Below are 18,848 nucleotides of genomic sequence, written 5' to 3' on the forward strand. Positions count from 1 at the left end.
ATGGTTCAACTATGAAATTGCATGAAAAATATGACAATCAGGATCATACCACCCCCAGACATACAGCCAGGTCCAGGACTTGTTTAAAGTCAAGCTACTAAATATTACTAGTCAAACCAGTAAGAGTTGTCCAGAGAAGAATTTATTCTCCATTTATGTAATCAGTCTTCATTTGTTTAAGAACAGGTGCCAGACCATCATGTTTATGGCTTTATAATTTGTAGGTAATGACAGTCAACTGCTCTAATAGAATGGTAAAGTGAGAAAGTTTTCTGTAGCACTGAACTTAGGCAAAGATCACATACCAGTTCATGTTAATAAAATCTATATCTTCATGAAGTGGATCCCACTTCAGAAGCTCCAATCTCACATACGGAGAGAAGATAGCAGGTACACTTAATGACATGTAAGCATCCCGGTAACTTGATGAGTATTCCTTCTTCCATGTTTCAAACCTTTCTATGACCACTGAAAGATGTGAATATTCCTCGGCTGCATCACTGAAAATCTGTTCAGCAGTCTCAAGCAACAGGTCACGGTTTGACTGGTATGCAGCAGTCTCACTATCGCTTTCATCCGTACTTGATTCTCCTTCTATTCGCTGATAGGAGCCATCATGTTCCATGGATGAAAATCTCTTAGCATCCGATTGAGCTTTCCAGCGTTGCCGTGCATCAGCCCTTCGCATGATATCCATTCGTTTCTGCAGGTTTACATCCCTACCAAATTCATCTAGCTTCACTGGAAGGTTTCTTTGTTCTCTCATGGCTGTAGATGCAGCCTGAGCTGCACTTGCGGCCATCTCAATCATGGCAGCACTACCTCCACCTTTATTGAAGACAGACATCGCTGCATTTACAGCTGCTTCTACTTCTATCATTTCATCTTCATTATCAGCTGCTCTTCTTTCTGAAATTGCTGCTGCGCGTTCTTCATGAAGTTTCTGCATCTGCTCTTCAAGTTCCTCGATAAAAGGCGCTTTATGCTAAAAGAAAAAACCATACATCTGATTAGGTCAAATCAAGTAGCAGAACCTCTGTACCACCTTTAAGAAAGCATTTTAAATCAAGTAGCAGCAGCCCTATTCAACCTTTAGGAAAGCATTGAAGCAAAAAGAAACCATAAATAAAATATGGACAAACCAAAATACTATAATAAGTCCGTTGTAGCATTCTGACATCTTCTTTTGTTCTTTTTTTAATTATCCATTTTGAATTCCTCTCCCCTTTTTTATTCATGTGGGGTAAGACTGATCAGACGTGTCATCCCAGACATCTGATTGAAATGCATATGACCATGATGGTTAAAGTACAAATTAGTGTTCCTATATGAGAAAATAGGTAAGGGATAATAAATCTCAACAGTCCATAATAATAGTCTATCATAACTGTTGATAACTGCCTATCATAATTGGTTCCTGGTTGCCTTGCAATGCCTCAGGTTTAAAGAGAACTGAAATAAATTTTGGAAAAATAAATTCAAGTACTTTGCATAGAATGAAAGTGGCATCGTAAGATTGCCCCCATTGTAACCTAGAGGTCATAGATTCAAACCAGGAAACTGCCTCTTTCTAAGTAAGGGTAAGGCTGTGTACAATTGACATTCAGCCTTGTGCACTGGATTCACCTTTTCAGTCAGAATTGCAAGTCTGAACATTTTGCAGAGTAATTCTAAGATAGCATTAGGCCACCTCAACCTTTAAAAAATTTACTAAATGATAGAGGTCTAGTATTCTGCTTTGAGAAAAAAGGAATGGAAGAGAACTCCTTAGATCATATCCACTTAGCAAGATGGATTCATTCACATGAAATTCCCTTCTTGACGAGGTGTAGAAATTCAGATCTATAAGCATTTTGGGGGAATGAGGGGAAAAATATCTTTTTAAATAACATAGAATAAGGAAAACAAATGCCATGTATCTCTGGGACCAGATGGTATTGTCCATCCTTTTTGAGAGATGAAGCCACCATGCCCTGTTAGATGCATCAGACTATGTATCAACACGGAGACTAGCAGATAATCTACCACAGCCGTATTGACATAAAATAGACTGCGTGAGTATATATGTATATATAATGTTGCATACATGATAAACATTTTATAACAACAAAACATCAAGCCTTAATCCCACTATGTCGAGTCAACTATATATCTAGCTTGCCAATCATTTCTATCTATAGCCGTATTTTCTACTTACATGCTACCTCCTCCCTCCCACTTGAAAAATCCAGCATGAAAATACTGTCATTTCCAGAATCCAAGCAGCAGAAATAATATTATTTGCAATCTTTGTGGCAAAAGTAACTTGTTGAGATTGCCTGAAATTCAAATCTGGATAACCCAACCCAAAATATAGTAGATGTAGGAATTCTATACCCAATCCAAAATTCATCAAGTTTAGGATTTTTTACCTATCTTTTTCTCTCTATAAACAGAACTGCATGTTTGATATTTCCAATTGGGGGTGGTGAGCATTATAGAGTTCCCAAAGAGATTTGTGAGATTGGATATATTGCAGTTTTGGGGGTTGAATGAGATTATCTCTTTTTCTAACTCATTATTCACATAGTGCATTTTTGTTCCTCCACTCATGCATGTAGGCCTATTGCTGAACCACCTTAAATCTATGTGTCTGATATTGATCTCAAGTGGGTGTTACAAAATTTATTTATTTGTTTTAATTTATTCTCCAACAATTCATATCAGAGCCAAGTTATCAGAGCCCAAATATTAAAAGAGGCTATTATAGCCAAATCAGTGCTTGTTTTAGTACTTTGAATTTCTAAATATAAAATAATTTTCCGTTTGGAGAAGGAGAATTTTGATCAACCCAGCGAGAAGACCCAACCATCGGAGAGACCTATCAGCAACAACCATCTTGCCATTGTTCTCTCATAACTACCCAACAAGGAGCTTGTTTTTCTATCAACAAGAGCAGCTCACTACTATCACCCACTCAAACCTCTGGCACCAATTATCGGATTCCTTATCACTGGCTTTTTCTACAGGCAAACCACAAATTGTCAGCACACTCCACTCAATTCAGGTTGACAACATATCTAGGGGCAACCAAAAGGAATTTCAGCTTGACACATTGGTAAATATTCTCATTCATAGTTGTCAAAGATGCAAGGAGCACTAAGGCAGTGCAAGCCTCTTGGATGTGAGGCGCACATTTCTTCAAAATCTGAAAAAAAAAAAAAATAGTAAATTAATTCAAGTGATGGTGTGCAAGCCCCACATATACCTCATGATCCTAATGATGTTTAAGATTAATTCAAAGAAAAATAGTAAATGAATTCAAGTGATGGCTGAAATGACACGTGCTTTCTTTTGAGAATCTAAGTGGCCTGGGTGGTGGCTTAACTTTTAGAGTGAACAACACCAAGCTTGAGGTGGCCTTAAATTGATTGGTGGATTGATAAATCATTTTGGGTTTAAGTAGGAGGTGCCAACGTATCATGTAATCTAAGAAGTGACATATCAAATTTCCAATGAGCTGGCCAATTATAGTTTTAGGATAAGGACTATTAATTAAATAAAGCATAAGAGGCAGGCTATGCATTGAGACTGGTATTTAATGGTTTCAAATCTTCTAGTTGGGTGCACCAAAGCAATGGATTTTTTTTTTTTTTTTCTTGTCTAAAAAAGCAATGGATGGTTTTGAGTGGAAACTAATAGGTGTCATCTTGAGAGTAACAGTGGCAGATTCAAGTTTTTAAGTGTCATTAGAGTAAACAAGAGAAGTTTTGCTGATGCCTGTATTGCAATTTTGAGACTTCAGCAGATTTTTTGGATAAGGTGGTGTTAAAAATTAAGCGCTATAAATTGGAGTGGAGTTTTGTATATTTGAGGTTTTGCAGTCTCGGTTGAAAGCGTAAACCTAGAGAGGAGTGCAGCAACTTGGGATTCTTGGGTAAGCAAAGGATTCACAAGGAAAAAGGGCATTACAGCTTGAGTCATGGCTAAGAGAAACTGAGTGCAAACAAGGAAGAGAAGAGGTCTAGGTTCTACTGCGATTATCTTCTCTGAGCTACACAAGGTAAGGGTTCATTTTTCAGATTTAAATGAGCATGTACTATGGAAGATTAAATTGTAAAGGTTACAATTTGCATGTGCATGGTTTAAGTTTAAATGCATAAAAGTGGTATTCTGTGCATTTCCATGAATAGCTATGTCCATAGGTAGTCTAGTTGTGTCTTTGGTTGTGATAAATTATTCATCCATGTTGGGACAATTGACGAGGGTCATGGTAGTACCCTATGATGCCTAGGCTCACCATAGCAGGATGAATGGTGGAGTTTGTATGGATCAACACCAAACTTGCAGAAGTTTGATATTGGAGTTCTAAGTCTCATATGTAGTGCTTCTGGTTGCGAGAGAAAGTGAAGAATTGTTTAGCATGTAAGCAACCATTATTACCTATTTGGTGTTTCGATTTAGTAACTTGAAGCTATTCATTAAGTTATTTTTTTGTTTTTGCAACTTAAAAGGAGAAACATGCCATCACAAGAATGCCTAAATGACTTGGCATTCATGGCGCAGCGTGTAGCGCGTGTGAAAAAATACACCACAATAAACCCTTGAAAGAGCAAACTTCAATGGTCGAAGCTTGGCTTTTAAGAAAACGCAAAAACAAGACTGTTTTGTTAAGAAAACCCAAATAGGTTGCTGAAATTTGATTAAGAAAAACTTGATTACAAACTCTAGATCATAGGCATATTTATAGTATTTGGCTAATCCAAATCCATCTAATATTTGTAAACAAAATCTAACTAGAATTCTAATAGAAATAAATCATAAATAAAAGTCAACTAGAATCCTAATAAAAATAATACCCTAATCAAACATGAAATAGAACCCTAAATCAAGTAGAAACATGAAATAGAATCCTAAATCAAGTAGAAATATAAAATAGAATCCTAAATCAAGTAGAATTCTAAAACTTAAGAAGTATTAAAATAACATTATGGCACTACTATTTTGGTAATACTGTTCCGGTTTGGTTGGGTCAGCCTTGGGCCGAGTCTTGATTGGTGACCGCATCATTCACCTTCACTTGAGAAAAAATTCAACCTCAAATTTTGATCCTGTTTGGACAAATCCACATCCGGTAAGTACGAAGAGAGATTAGCCACATTGAATGTTTGGAAATACCCATATAATTAGGCAAATCAACAACATAAGCATTATCATTTATTTTCTTTGTAATCTTGTATGGATCATACTTCTTTGGTTTGAGCTTGTTATGTTGTCCTGCTGGAATCCGTTCCTTCTTCAAGAATATCATGACTTCATCTCCAATCTCAAATACCTTGTGTTTTCTATGCTTGTCAGCTGTCGCCTTGTACTTCTTATTTGTGCAACCTTTGCTTAACACCTTCCTGAACTGCCTGAACTTTTCTGCTAAGGGAACATGAGCAAAGACATTCCTCCCCTTCTTAGCCATATCTGCATTGGCATGGGTCCAACTATTGCCTTGTTTGTTGCCCTCTACCTCCATTATATTATTACTGTTAGATCGAGGATGTTGAACATTCCATCTTGAGCGCTTCTCTAATTTGGTAGATCTTATCACAAATCTTTCTCCTCTCATTAACTTTCTTGATTTTGACTCATCAGCGGTTTCTGAATTCATTCGTAAATATTTCTTGCCAGGAGAACATTCTTTTGCAACTGTTTCGAATAAAAGCTTATTCCATGACTACCAGCAGTCTCTCCATCACTTAAAATATTGATGCTTGAATCCTCCTTTGGTCTAAGCACTTGATCAGCTATAGCAGCAGCTGCTACAACATTCTTAGTTTTAGAATCTAATTTCAAATTAATATCAAAAGCAGTTGCACTACCCGAGTTAACTAGTCTAGGAGATCCAACACCCCTATCCACAAAGAGACCCATGTGACCATTTTGCTTTTGCAATCGTGAAGGTGAATATGTTCCTATTGCCTTCGATTCAACCATGCCAGAGCTTGAATAAACTGTAGAATGATTTGCTACCATGACCTCCATCTCCTTTATAGTCGCAAGTCGATCAAAAGAAACACCACCATCATTGGGTTGCGAAGCAATGCCTGAGCCCTCAGGACTGGAAAATACCCCAGTATGAGTCAATAACCTTGGAGTTTCTGTCATGTTAGCAGCATAAATCAAACCTGAGTTTGTAGACTTTGAGGTTGCTGGGACAACATAATCTTCGAAATCAAGCTCCAAACTCATCGAAAAGCCATTCTTTAGTTTATACTCATCGTTTCTCCAATGGTTGTGTTGCTGCGCATTCATCCTAACCCCCTTACCACTAGGGTTGGCTATCATACGACCAAGATCATCCTCATTGTTGCTATCATCCATCATTGGTCTTCTAGGATTAATAAGGACAGGATTAATAGCTGGTCTTCCTGGTTTAACATAGCCGGCTTGATTCACGCCATTAGTCTAGTTCCGATTATCCTTAACTTGTTGTAAAATGCCCAATTGGTTGCGAATTCGCTCCAATTGCTGGTCCATTGTACGAGTTATTTCTCGTTGTTCTTCGATTGCTCTCCAAACCACGGGTAGCCCCCGATCATCGTCACGAGGCTAGTTGCTACCGTTATCTTCAAGATTGGCCATCTGATTGGTTGATGAACCACTCTGATATTACCTGATGTAGCGTGTAGCGCGTGTATGAAAAAACACACCAAAATAAACCCTTAAAATAGCAAATTTCAATGGCCGAAGCTTGGCTTTCAAGAAAACACAAAAACAAGACTGTTTTGTTAAGAAAACCCAAATAGGTTGCTGAAATTTGATTAAGAAAAACTTGATTACAAACTCTAGATCCTATGCATATTTATAGTATTTGGCTAATCCAAATCCATCTAATATTTGTAAACAAAATCTAACTAGAATTCTAATAGAAATAAATCATAAATAAAAGTCAACTAGAATCCTAATAAAAATAAAACCCTAATCAAACATGAAGTAGAATCCTAAATCAAGTAGAAATATAAAGTAGAATCCTAAATCAAGTAGAATTCTAAAACTTAAGAAGTATTAAAATAACATTATGGCACTACTATTTTGGTGATACTGTTCCGATTTGCTTGGGTCGGTCTTGGGCCGAGTCTTGATTGGTGACCGCATCAGTTCATCAAGTATAATGGAGCATTCAAGTGTAGATATAATAATTGTGATACTATTGATCCTATACTTTTAAATGACATTGATGACAGTAGTAAGTGGTTGTTGTAAGGATGGACGATAATTTTGACGATGAAACTGATCTTTATGATAATTCTTTATCATGGAGCCACATCGCTAGGGTTGCTAGTGTAAATGAGCCTATCCATCAAACAAAATCAAAGGCAAGTGTTGCTTCATCATCAAAAGGAAAAAGTGCATCTAGGTCTACTCAATTTTGGCGCATGAATGAGGAAAAAACTAATTTGGAGAAAACTAATGAAGAAGAAAATATGTAAGCGTTGGAAGAAAAAGAATAGGAAGAAAAGTTTGACCTTTAATTTTATGACAAGGATTGAGAAATGAGCATAATGTGTAATTTTTAACATATAATAAATTCAGAATTTAGACCATCATTTAAAATTACTTGTGATTTGTTATTTTTGCAAATTGTATTTCATTTTACTTCCTTTTGATTTTATGAATTTGACTCCTTGCATTTGAAAGTTGAAACAATGCTTCTAATTGATGTTCTAGACTTCTAATACTTTTTTGAAGCAATATTGTTACTTATAGGGTGTGTTTGATAGCATTTAGTTGGAAAAGAAAACATTTTCTAACTTGCATGGAAAACAAAAACCACCTCCCCCCTAAATGGAATTTTCCATGAAAAAGAAGCCAAGTGATGCTTTAATGGTTGTGCCATGAAATTCAATTACATGGAAAATGTAGTGTGTCAAACAACAAAAATAGAATCCAATTCCTTGGATGGGATATTTTCCAGGGAATTTCCATTCTATCAAACACACCCATAGTGGTAGTTATTTGTCAATCATGATTTTACAACTTTGCATTGACCTCCTAATAGGTATAAATTGAAAATAAAGGTGTCCAAGTATGTTATATGCATTTTGAATAAATTAGATGCCACATCTATTAGGCACATGCTTATGCCCGTGCCTTGTGCCTTGACTCCAAGCACTGTCTGCACTGTGCACCTTGCACTTTTGACAACTATGGATCAGCTTGCATTGTTTTTAGCTCGTCAATCATTTTTATTCTTGACTATATCTTCTATAAGGTTATTATATCCCATGTTACTCCAAAGAGTTACCCAATAAATTTTCTTTGATCTTCTTCTACCTCTTTTGCTCTGAAATTCTGCCACTCCATACACTCTTCTTACCAATGGCCATTATTGATTTTTTCCTCATATGTCCAAACTATCTTAAACACGTCTTTATGCAACTTATCTTTAACAAGCATTACTCTAATTTTATTATAGATAACTTTATTTCTAATTTTCTTTTCTTATATAACCACACATTCATTATGATATCCTCAACTTGAGCTACAACTACTAGAACACATAAATTCTCTTCTAAACCAATTAACTCTAGAAGGATGGAAACTTCCAAAATAAAGCTGTGACACAACAGATACATTAAATTCGTCACCTAAGAATCCTGACTTGGATCAAAAAAACCTGGTCCTCATTGGGACTGCTGCATGATCAATTTTAATATCCTTACAACCAAAGATTAGTTCTATGAAGTAATGGTGCCTCAAGTTAGTCATATATCATGATTTCCTTTTCTTGTTTCTTCTGCTTCAGGGTGTACTTCGAAGAGAAAACAGGAAAATAGAAGGGAAACAGTTGCCCATTTATGAATTAACTGATAGTCACCAAAGTAACAGAACTAGCCAAAAAAAGGGAAGCAACTCATATGTCAGATGTATCCATACAATCAAACTGACTACAAAAAGGATGCAACACAAAAATCAGATGTGCCCATACCTGCAAAAAGTCACATATAACAGAAACAAAGTCACGAAGCTTTTGCATAAAGATGAACTTCTCACCAGCAGCAGATAGAGATTTCTCAAGAGCAGTAATATTCAACACTGATGCCGACAAATTTTCATCGGTCCTACTCAATGATGCCATGGTTCTGCTGTGAGATTCCTGATAAAAGAGAGAAATTGACGTGCAAAGCAAGTGCCAAGAGATTATAAAAAGAATACAAATATATTTTTTATTACCACCAGCAAAATAATCATTAAGAAAAGATATAAGAGAAATAAAAAAACGAATTAAAATAGTTGAAATTAAGGGCATCACTGAAAGGAAAATTGGTTTATTCAAATTTTTTTTACTTATTTTATTTCTGATTTAGATTTTTAGCTTTTTTTGTAGTAGATTTGTTTGGAAAATTCAAACTTGAATTTTTTCTTTTTCTTTGTCAGTTAAACATACCCTATAAATAGGGGTGTGAACGATCTGGTTTGGTCCAGTTTAGAAAAATCTAGAAACCAAATGTATAAATTATGGTTTGAGGAAATTCCAAACCATTTTAGTAGTGAAACCAAACAATAAAATTATAGTTTGGTTTGGTTCAAACCACGGTTGGGACAATATAAAAGTTATATATATGTATATATTATAAACAACATATTTTATTAATATGTTAATTATCATTGTTTTTGGATTTGTATTGCCTTATGTTTTAATTAGTTTAAGGTTTTTTACTCTTTTTAACTTTTTGCTCTTAGTGTTTCTTTCCTTGGTACTTTTTGCTCTTCATTCTTACTAATTAGATTGCTAATTTGTTTAGGTTCCTTTTTTATATATATTTTTTAATGAAAAATCAAAATAAAACTTATTGGTATAATTTACTTATATACAAATTTTTAAACAAAAAAATTGGCTATTTTGTCAATAAAATAATTTTTGGTATTACGTTACTCAACAAAAATAATAACTACTTTTGGTGTAAGATATATTTTTATGTAAATCTTATATATATAATATATAAAACAGTTTATGCTTTGGTTTGTGGTTTCTTGTGACACAAACCGAAACCAAACCATAAACCAATTTTCTCAAAACTTCCAAATCAAAGCATTTTGTAAAAATAACTTAAATTAAACCAAAAAAACAGATTCAGTTGGTTTAACGTTTTGGGCCAAATTATGCACACCCCTACCATAAATAGGCATTAGTGATGTAATTAAGAAAGGTGATTTCTTCCCTATTGTTGAATTTTCTCTTCGATGTCCCTCTCCCTCTCTCTTCTACTACTTCTCTCCCACCCTGATTTTCTTCTCCTCTCCATCAATTTTCTGCAACTCATTGATGTCCCACATCAATCCCTCTAAAAGCATAAAACTTAGAACAGCTACAATAAACCACCAATTATCAAGAATAGACAATAATTAGGCGAAAAAAGGTGAATCTCTAAGTTGGATACTGCTGAATGAACTTCCATGGGAAACTAGAAATTTTTCTGATACGGTCCAAGGAAAGATCAATAAAGGAGACAAGAAAATCTCTGACTGACTTATCATGGGAAGCATATGGGAAACGTGGAGGGGACTATAAAATGGGATTTCAAACATGAAAGCAAAAATTATGTCAAGAGAGGTGGGTGATTATTAAGATCTTCTCATGGAAAGACTTAAAAAGTGATGGTTGGAATCTTGGGTAAAAGAGGGCTGGCAAGACAGCTGCTGTTACAGCTGTAAACATATGGTTATTATGGAAAGGTTGACCTTTGTGGTGCAAGACTGTAAATGGCAGATTCTATGGAGGCAATCAAGGAAGACAACAAAGCAATCAAATATAAAAAATTATGAATGTATATGAGTTGTAATTAGGATGATTCTTGTATATTCTTTCCTTTTGTTTAAGATTCCTAGCTATAAATTATGAGGTTATAAATAGAGAATAATCCAAAAGGACAAGGTGTCTTCGCCTACAGTTTAAAACCTAGTTGCTGCTATTTTTACATGGGGTATCAGAGCCACAACTAGGCTAGGCACAGAAAAGACAATAATTTGAGTGAAAATGTCCCAAGAGGAGGTTAGATCATCCAGTGTTACAGGGGTTGTGGTGCCTACTAAGGGGCCTAAAACTGTAGCTCCTTCTGATAATCCAATCATAGCTTATTAGTCCAGTGAAACTAGATGACAATAACCATCTAGCCTAGTCTTGCTCCTACAAATTGTTCGTCAAAGCCCGAGGATTGGAAAACTACATCACTGGCATGAAAACTCAAAAACATGCCGTTGGAGATGTACAAGCTCAACAATGGGAGATTGAGAACTCTGAAACAGAAGCTTTGAAAGAGAAAGGAAAGAGAATAAGAAAGAAGAACCTTGTCCAATTTGATTGAGAAGAATAAACGAATCTCAATATCCGAATACAATTGAAAGGCTATCTTATAATAGCCTTGATCACCTCTTCTACATAACGTAAATAACTATCAATCCTCTACAACTAAAACCACAAGCTAGTAATATAACCAACCAATCACAAATACAGCACATAAAATAAAAAACAGAATAAAAGAGTAGAGGCTACAACTGATCTGCCTTAGTCTCTTCCACATACCTGTCATGACCCAAGAATCTATAGAGGGCAATATAGTAATAGGTTAATAATAGTTGTTATAAGATATTTTAGATATTTTTGCAAGTGGTTAGAAGCACATGGGAGCATGTGCTAGACTGTTAGAAGGCAAATAGGCCTATAAAAGGTTGCTGTAATGTTTTGTTTCCTTATCCAGAATTAATGAATTGAATACTGTTGAATGAGATCAGTTTATGTTAGAAGTATAAGTGGAGAAGGACTCTAGAAGCTGATAATATCTGCTGGAAACCAAGATTATCTTTAGATTATTTAAATTTATGTTTGTTAGTAGTAGATAATTGTTATAATCTTTTGTATTTTACATCTTCTTTATCTCCTAAGTTTTAGGAGATAGTCATCTCTATTTTTTAGGAGTTGAGTACCAAATCCTTTCCTACTTTCTAGGAAAGTGATATAGCAGCAGTTTGTATATATATTTTTTGCTACTCTGAGATTTAATTCAAGCAAGCTGTTGGATTATTTTTCAAAGTCTTGTTTCATGGTATCAGAGAACTGTTCGATCAAGGAAGAACGGCAATGACTTCTCTCGATTTCATTCATGGCCGACGCCACTCTCAACCCAACCCTAACCGAAGCCCCAGCCACTTCATCTCCAAATCCTTCTCTTCCATCTCCGTCTCCCTCACACCTCACTACAACACCTATTGATAACCATCCCCTACAAATTACTCAACACAAACTTAATGGGAGTAATTTTAGGGAATGGTCTCAATCGGTGATGTTAGTGATAAAAGGCAAAGGAAAATCGGATATTTAACCGGATCCATCCCTGCTCCGCCTGCTACAGCAGCTAACTATGGCCTTTGGGAGGCTGAAAATTCTACCATCATGGCTTGGTTAATTAACTCCATGGAGCCAAAAATAGGGAGAACATACCTGTTTTACAAAACGGCCAAGGAAGTTTGGGAATCAGCCCAAGAGATGTATTCAGATTTGGAAGATTTCTCTCAATGTTTTGAAGTCCGATCAGCCATCAGGAACACTAAACAAGGTATGAACAGTGTGACCGAGTACTTTAATGTTTTGGTTGGATTATGGCATGAGATGGATATGTTCTATGCAATAACTTGGGAGTCTCCAACTGATAGCACACAATATAATAAGATGGTAGAAAGAGAGCGAATTTTTGACTTCCTATATGGTCTTAACCCTGATTTGGATGAAGTTCGGGGTAGGATTTTGGGTACAAAGCCTCTTCTATCACTCAAGGAAGTTTTTTCAGAAGTAAGAAGGGAAGAAAGCAGGAGAAAAGTAATGCTTCAAAACCCATCAGATTCAGTCTTACCTCACCAACATTCAGCTCTTGCCTCTATTAAACAGGGGGATGTTTTTGCAAAGAGCCAAGCAAGGGACAAGTTATGGTGTGACCATTGCAAGCAGCCCAACCATACTAAGGAAAATTGCTGGAAAATCCATGGAAAACCAGCAAATTGGAAGCAACGACCGAGGAAAGATAATCCCAAAGCAGCAGCCTATAATGTCGAGGCTCCAACAGAAAATAAGTCCAATTTGAATCTATCAGAAGAGCAAGTTCAAGCCTTGTATAGGCTTCTAAACCAAGGTACAGATCAGTCCATCCAAACAAATCCTCAGCCCTCTGCTTCTCTAGCACTGCAAGGTAATTTCTAGCCCTACTCCTTGGTTTCTAAATGTCTTTCTAAGAATATATGGGTGATTGACACTGGAGCACCAGACCATATGACAAATTCAGCATGGTCTTTGACTGATTATACCTTATGTGACTCATCTCTCAATATATCTATGGCTGATGGAACCACTTCACCAGTTTTGGGTATGGGGACTGCATATATCTCTAATCTAAAGCTGAATTTTGCATTACATGTTCCTGGACTGCAACATAATTTATTATCAGTGAGCCGGATCACTAAAGATATGAATTGCACTATAATGTTCTACCCTTCTTATTGTGTTTTTAAGGATCGAGTCTCAGGGAAGATGATTGGCAATGCTAAAGTAATGGATGGCCTTTATTGTCTTGCAGTAGATCCTTGTTTCCCTTCTAGTTTTTCCTCTAATAAAGTTGTTCTAAGTGTAAAAACCAATGCCAATGTCCTGTTATGGCATAAACGCTTAGGACATCCTAGCTTTCCTTACCTTAAATCTTTATATCCTGATATGTTTGATAATAAAGAGCAATTTCTTTCATGTGAACAATGTACTCTTGCTAAGCAACATAGATCTCATCATCCTACTCAAATGTATAAGCCTTCTACTCCAACAACAACAACAACATATCCAGCATTTATCCCACTATGTGGGGTCGGCTACATGAATTCTAGACTTCCATGTATTTCTGTCTTTTGTCATATCCTCATTTAGATCCATATATTTCATATCAAATTTTAATGTCTCTCCCAAAGTCTTCTTGGGTCTACCTCTACCTCTTTTTGTGACTAATTATTCCATTTCATCAACTCTCCTCACAGGAGCATCTCTTAGTCTCATTCTCACATGACCAAACCATCTTAGTCTAGTCTCTCTCATCTTCTCCTCGATTGGCACTACTCCTACCTTATTACGAATAACTTCATTTCTAATTTTATCCTTTCTTGTATGTCCGCACATCCATCTTAAGATCCTCATCTCCGCTACACTCGTCTTTTGCTCATGCTGGTATTTGACTACCCAACATTCTGAGCCATACAGCAAGACTGGTCTTATAGCTATCCTATAAAATTTTCCTTTCAATTTTAATAGGATTTTACTATCATATAGCACCCCGATGCATTTCTCCATTTTAGCCAACCTGCCTTAATTCTATGTGCGACATCCTCGTGGATTTCTCCATCTTTTTGAATCATTGATCCCAAATATCGAAAATGGTCTTTTATTTGTAAGATTTGGTCTTCTAATTTTATTATGACATCATCCACTCTTGCATTTTTACTAAATTTGCATTCCATATATTCTGTGATATATATGGAATGCAAATATCACTGGTGATATTTTTACTAAATAAGCCTTCTACTCCATTCCAATTAATTCATAGTGATATTTGGGGACCCTCTAAATGCCCTAATATCACTGGTTCTAGATGGTTTATTACATTTATCGATGATCATTCTAGGGCTTGTTGGGTGTACTTGATGTAGGAAAAATCTGAAGCTGGTAATATATTCAAACGATTCCACAAATTAATTTTGAATATGTTCCAAACTTCCATCAAAATAATTCGCACTGATAATGGCCGAGAATATTTTTCAAATGATCTCTCTCATTACTTGGCCAAGCATGGTATTTTTCACCAAAGTTCTTGTCCATATACACCCCAACAAAATGGAGTGGCTGAACAAAAAAATTGACACCTCCTAGAAGTGGCTAGAGCTATGATGATCACTATGAATGTGCCTCATTCTTATTGGGGAGAAGCAGTTCTCATTGCTGCCTACCTAATTAACCGTCTTCCATCCAAAACCTTGCAATTCCAAACTCCTCTCAGCATTCTATGTACTATGTATCCAACCATCTCTACCATCTTGTCTATTGCTCCTAAGGTTTTTGGTTGCATCGTCTATGTTTACAACAATGCCCCTTCTCGAACCAAGTTGGATGCTAAAGCCACCAAGTGCATTTTTGTTGGATATTCCCCCTCTCAAAAGGGTTACAAACGCTATTGTCCTACCAGTCACAAATTTCTGGTTTCCACCGATGTGACATTCTATGAAGATCTTCCCTATTATTCCCTCACAGGCCACCAAAACAGTTCCAACAAGTCCATTTCTCCCTTATTTTCCTTTGATCCAAATCTACCAGTATGTTCTGAAGGGGGAGAATTCTTAGTCCCTCATGGCAACATACTATTTGGTGCTGAAAATTCTGAAAATTCTGAACCTGGCACCAAAGATCCTGCAAATTCTGAGTCCTCTCATCATTCTGAGCAGGAAAAACCTAGTCCTACAGCAGGCAAAAATCCTCCTCTATTTGTCTACTCAAGAAAATCTAAAGGTCATACAGAACTGAAGCAAAACCAGCCATATTCAGAGACCGATCCTTCAGCAAAAAAGGGTAGCAATGAGGGGACAGCTGCACTAGAAAATGACAGTAGAATTAAAGAAGAAGATGGCTTAAATTGGGCTATTCCAATAGCATTGAGAAAAGGGGTAAGATCATGTGCTAAGTACCCAATATCTAATCATCTAACCTATGTGAAATTGGCTCCACAGTTCAGAGGGTATTTGGCTCAGATTGACAGCATTAATATTCCCAAAAATATTCAGGCTACTATGGAAGATCCTAAGTGGAGAATAGCTATAATGAAAGAAATGAATGCATTAGTGGGAAATAAGACATGGGAGATAATTCCATTGCCTCCTAACAAGAAAGTGGTTGGATGTAGGTGGGTATTTACAGTCAAATACAGGGCTGATGGGAGCATTGAGCGATACAAAGCTAGGTTGGTTGCACAAGGTTTTACCCAAACCTTTGGAATCGACTATGAGGAAACATTTGCCCCGGTTGCCAAATTAAATTCCATTCGAGTACTATTATCTATTGCTGTGAATTTTGATTGGCCTCTCTTTCAATTCGACATTAAGAATGCTTTTCTTAATGGTGATTTGGAGGAAGAGATTTATATGAAAGTTCCCCCCGGTTTTGAGCAAAAGGTTGGAAGTGGTAGTGTGTGCAAGCTGAAAAAGTCACTCTATGGTCTAAAACAGTCACCAAGGGCTTGGTTTCACAAATTCAGCATGACCCTCAAGCAGCTAGGGTATAAACAAGGCCAATCCGAGCATACTTTGTTCATTAAACTCAACAAAAATGGAAAAAGGGTTGTATTGATTGTTTATATTTATGATATTATTGTAACAGGTGATGATTTGCAAGAAATTGATAATCTAAAGCAACAATTGAAGGCTAAGTTTGAAGTTAAAGACCTAGGAACTATGAGATATTTCCTAGGCATGGAAGTAGCTTGAAGCAAAGAGGGTTTGTTCATCTCACAACGGAAGTATACCTTGGATTTGCTTAAAGATACCGGAATGACAGCTTGCAAACCAGCTGGAACACCCTTGGAAAAGGGCTGGAAACTCGAAGAAAAAGGTGATGATGCTCCCGTGAACAAAGAAAAGTATCAAAGGTTGGTAGGGAGGTTGATTTACTTGTCATTAACTAGGCCAGACATAGCCTATTCAGTGAGTGTAATCAGCCAATATATGCATTCACCCACAGAAAGACACATGAGAGCAGTTCAACATGTTCTAAGATACCTAAAGGAAACTCCTGGAAAAGGAATAATGTTCAAGAAAACTGAAAATAGGAGCATTGAAGGCTATGTAGATGCAAACTGGGCTGGTTTTAGAGAAGATAGTCGTTCAACTTCAGGGTATTGCACTAAAGTATTTGGGAATATTGTTACATGGAGAAGCAAGAAGCAGTCAGTTGTGGCTCGCAACAGTGCTGAAGCCGAGTTTCGAGCAATTGCTCATGGGATATGTGAAGTAATCTGGCTAGAAAAGCTCATGGAGGACTTAAAGATTCCCTTATCTCAACCAACAAAGGTATTTAGTGATAGCAAATCAGCTATCAGCATTGTTAAAAATCCAGTGCAACATGACCGGATGAAACATGTGAGGATTGATAGACATTTTATAAAAAGAGAAATTGAGGAAGGAGGAATAATCTTGACCTATATACCATCTAATGATCAAGTGGCTAATGTTTTAACAAAGACGGTTGCAAGACCAGTTTTTGACGCTCTAATTAGCAAGCTGGGAATGACTTCCATCTATTCTCCAGCTTGAGGGGGAGTGTTGGATGAGATCAGTTTATGTTAGAAGTATAAGTGGAGAAGGACTCTAGAAGCTGATAATATCTGCTGGAAACCAAGATTATCTTTAGATTATTTAAATTTATGTTTGTTAGTAGTAGATAATTGTTATAATCTTTTGTATTTTACATCTTCTTTATCTCCTAAGTTTTAGGAGATAGTCATCTCTATTTTTTAGGAGTAGAGTACCAAATCCTTTCCTACTTTCTAGGAAAGTGATATAGCAGCAGTTTGTATATATATTTTCTGCTACTCTGAGATTTAATTCAAGCAAGCTATTGGATTATTTTTCAAAGTCTTGTTTCAAATACTCTTTTCTCTCTAATATTCCACTCTTTCTCTCTCGTTCTTCTTCCTTTTTCTTCTATTCTTCTATTCTTCTATTTCTCCCTCTCTTTCTTTTAATATCTCTCCCTCCTTCTATTGATTTCCCCCTCCTTCAATCTGATTTTCTTCCCCATTTCCCCTTTTAACCTATCACGAACCCTAGGTCCGTGACAATTGGTATCAGAGCAGTCAATCCTTGGCTGTAGGTTTGATTTCAGTGGACGAGACCGATGAAATAAATTCCAATGACTGAGCTCTAGATTGAGGAGGCCTCAAGGCGACTACTGTGAGGTGAGCGATTGTTGGTGATTGAGGCAGCGGGGCTTGAGACGATCCAAATGGTCCAGTGAATCCAACGGAATCGGAAGTCCTAAAGCTGGTTGATTGCGATTGGTGAGGGAGTCCGTCAAATGCGTTCTCGGAAACTCGGGCCTATCATTTGCGCATCGTCTGGCGAATTCAAGTAACAGTGTCGGTGGGGAGTCAAGTTGCTTGAGGCGAGGACGAGACTCACTTCAGAGGCGACTTTGAAGGACGGTAGCGGAGCCGACATCGGCCATCCAGGCAAGCTTAGGGAGCGACAACAGCGGTGCAGGTTGGTCGGACGACTGGAGTGGGTGACTAGAGGGCGACGCAAACGGCCAAGAGGTCACGATTTGGACGTGGGAGTGTTGCGATGCAATGGGTTGGACTCGGGGGTGTCTCGATACAGCGAGTGTTGCGATTTGGACTCGGGAGTGGGTGTAGTTGTTGAACTAACAGTGAGTTCTGGTGATTTTGGAATCAGAGGCGATTGCAAGTGGGCTGGAGCCTTGGACGGTGATTGGGTTGAGAAGAACCGCCATTAATTTCTAGGGCGACTAGGCTAATTTGATCCGACAGTGCCTTCGGTGAGCAAGGAAGGCTGTCGATTAAGAATCAGTTGCAAGTGGAGAAGCCGAGCAAAGTAATTTTGGCTGGGAATCGAAGACGACACAAGCCAGGAGAGTGCCGACGGTGATACTGGTTCTTGGTGGCTTTGAAGGTGGTGGAATAGGTCTTGAATCTCGGCTAAGAATCCCAACAATTTCGTAACTAATTCCAGCAAGCTCGTAGCAACTGGGAGTGTAGTTTTGAAGGCATTCCTAAGCCGATGAACCT

The 18,848-nt window shown here is 37.1% G+C and overlaps 1 protein-coding gene across 2 annotated transcripts in view; it reads right to left on the reverse strand.

Annotated features, from left to right (window-relative positions):
• The window catches only part of LOC127805767 (transcriptional repressor ILP1), a 53,246-nt gene that overhangs the window by 6,323 nt on the left and 28,075 nt on the right, over window positions 1-18,848 (reverse strand). For both annotated transcript variants that reach the window (XR_008024183.1, XM_052342533.1), the window contains exons 2-3: window positions 8,960-9,127; window positions 306-985 (exon numbers count right to left, since the gene is read on the reverse strand). Coding sequence is in view for 1 of the 2 variants with exons in the window: in XM_052342533.1 (XP_052198493.1) it covers window positions 306-985; window positions 8,960-9,127 (848 nt within the window). In the remaining variant the exon portion in view is untranslated. The remainder of the gene's footprint in view (window positions 1-305; window positions 986-8,959; window positions 9,128-18,848) is intronic.

The sequence above is a fragment of the Diospyros lotus genome, chromosome 7 (genome assembly GCF_014633365.1).
Source record: "Diospyros lotus cultivar Yz01 chromosome 7, ASM1463336v1, whole genome shotgun sequence".
In the NCBI taxonomy this organism is placed as follows: domain Eukaryota; kingdom Viridiplantae; phylum Streptophyta; class Magnoliopsida; order Ericales; family Ebenaceae; genus Diospyros; species Diospyros lotus.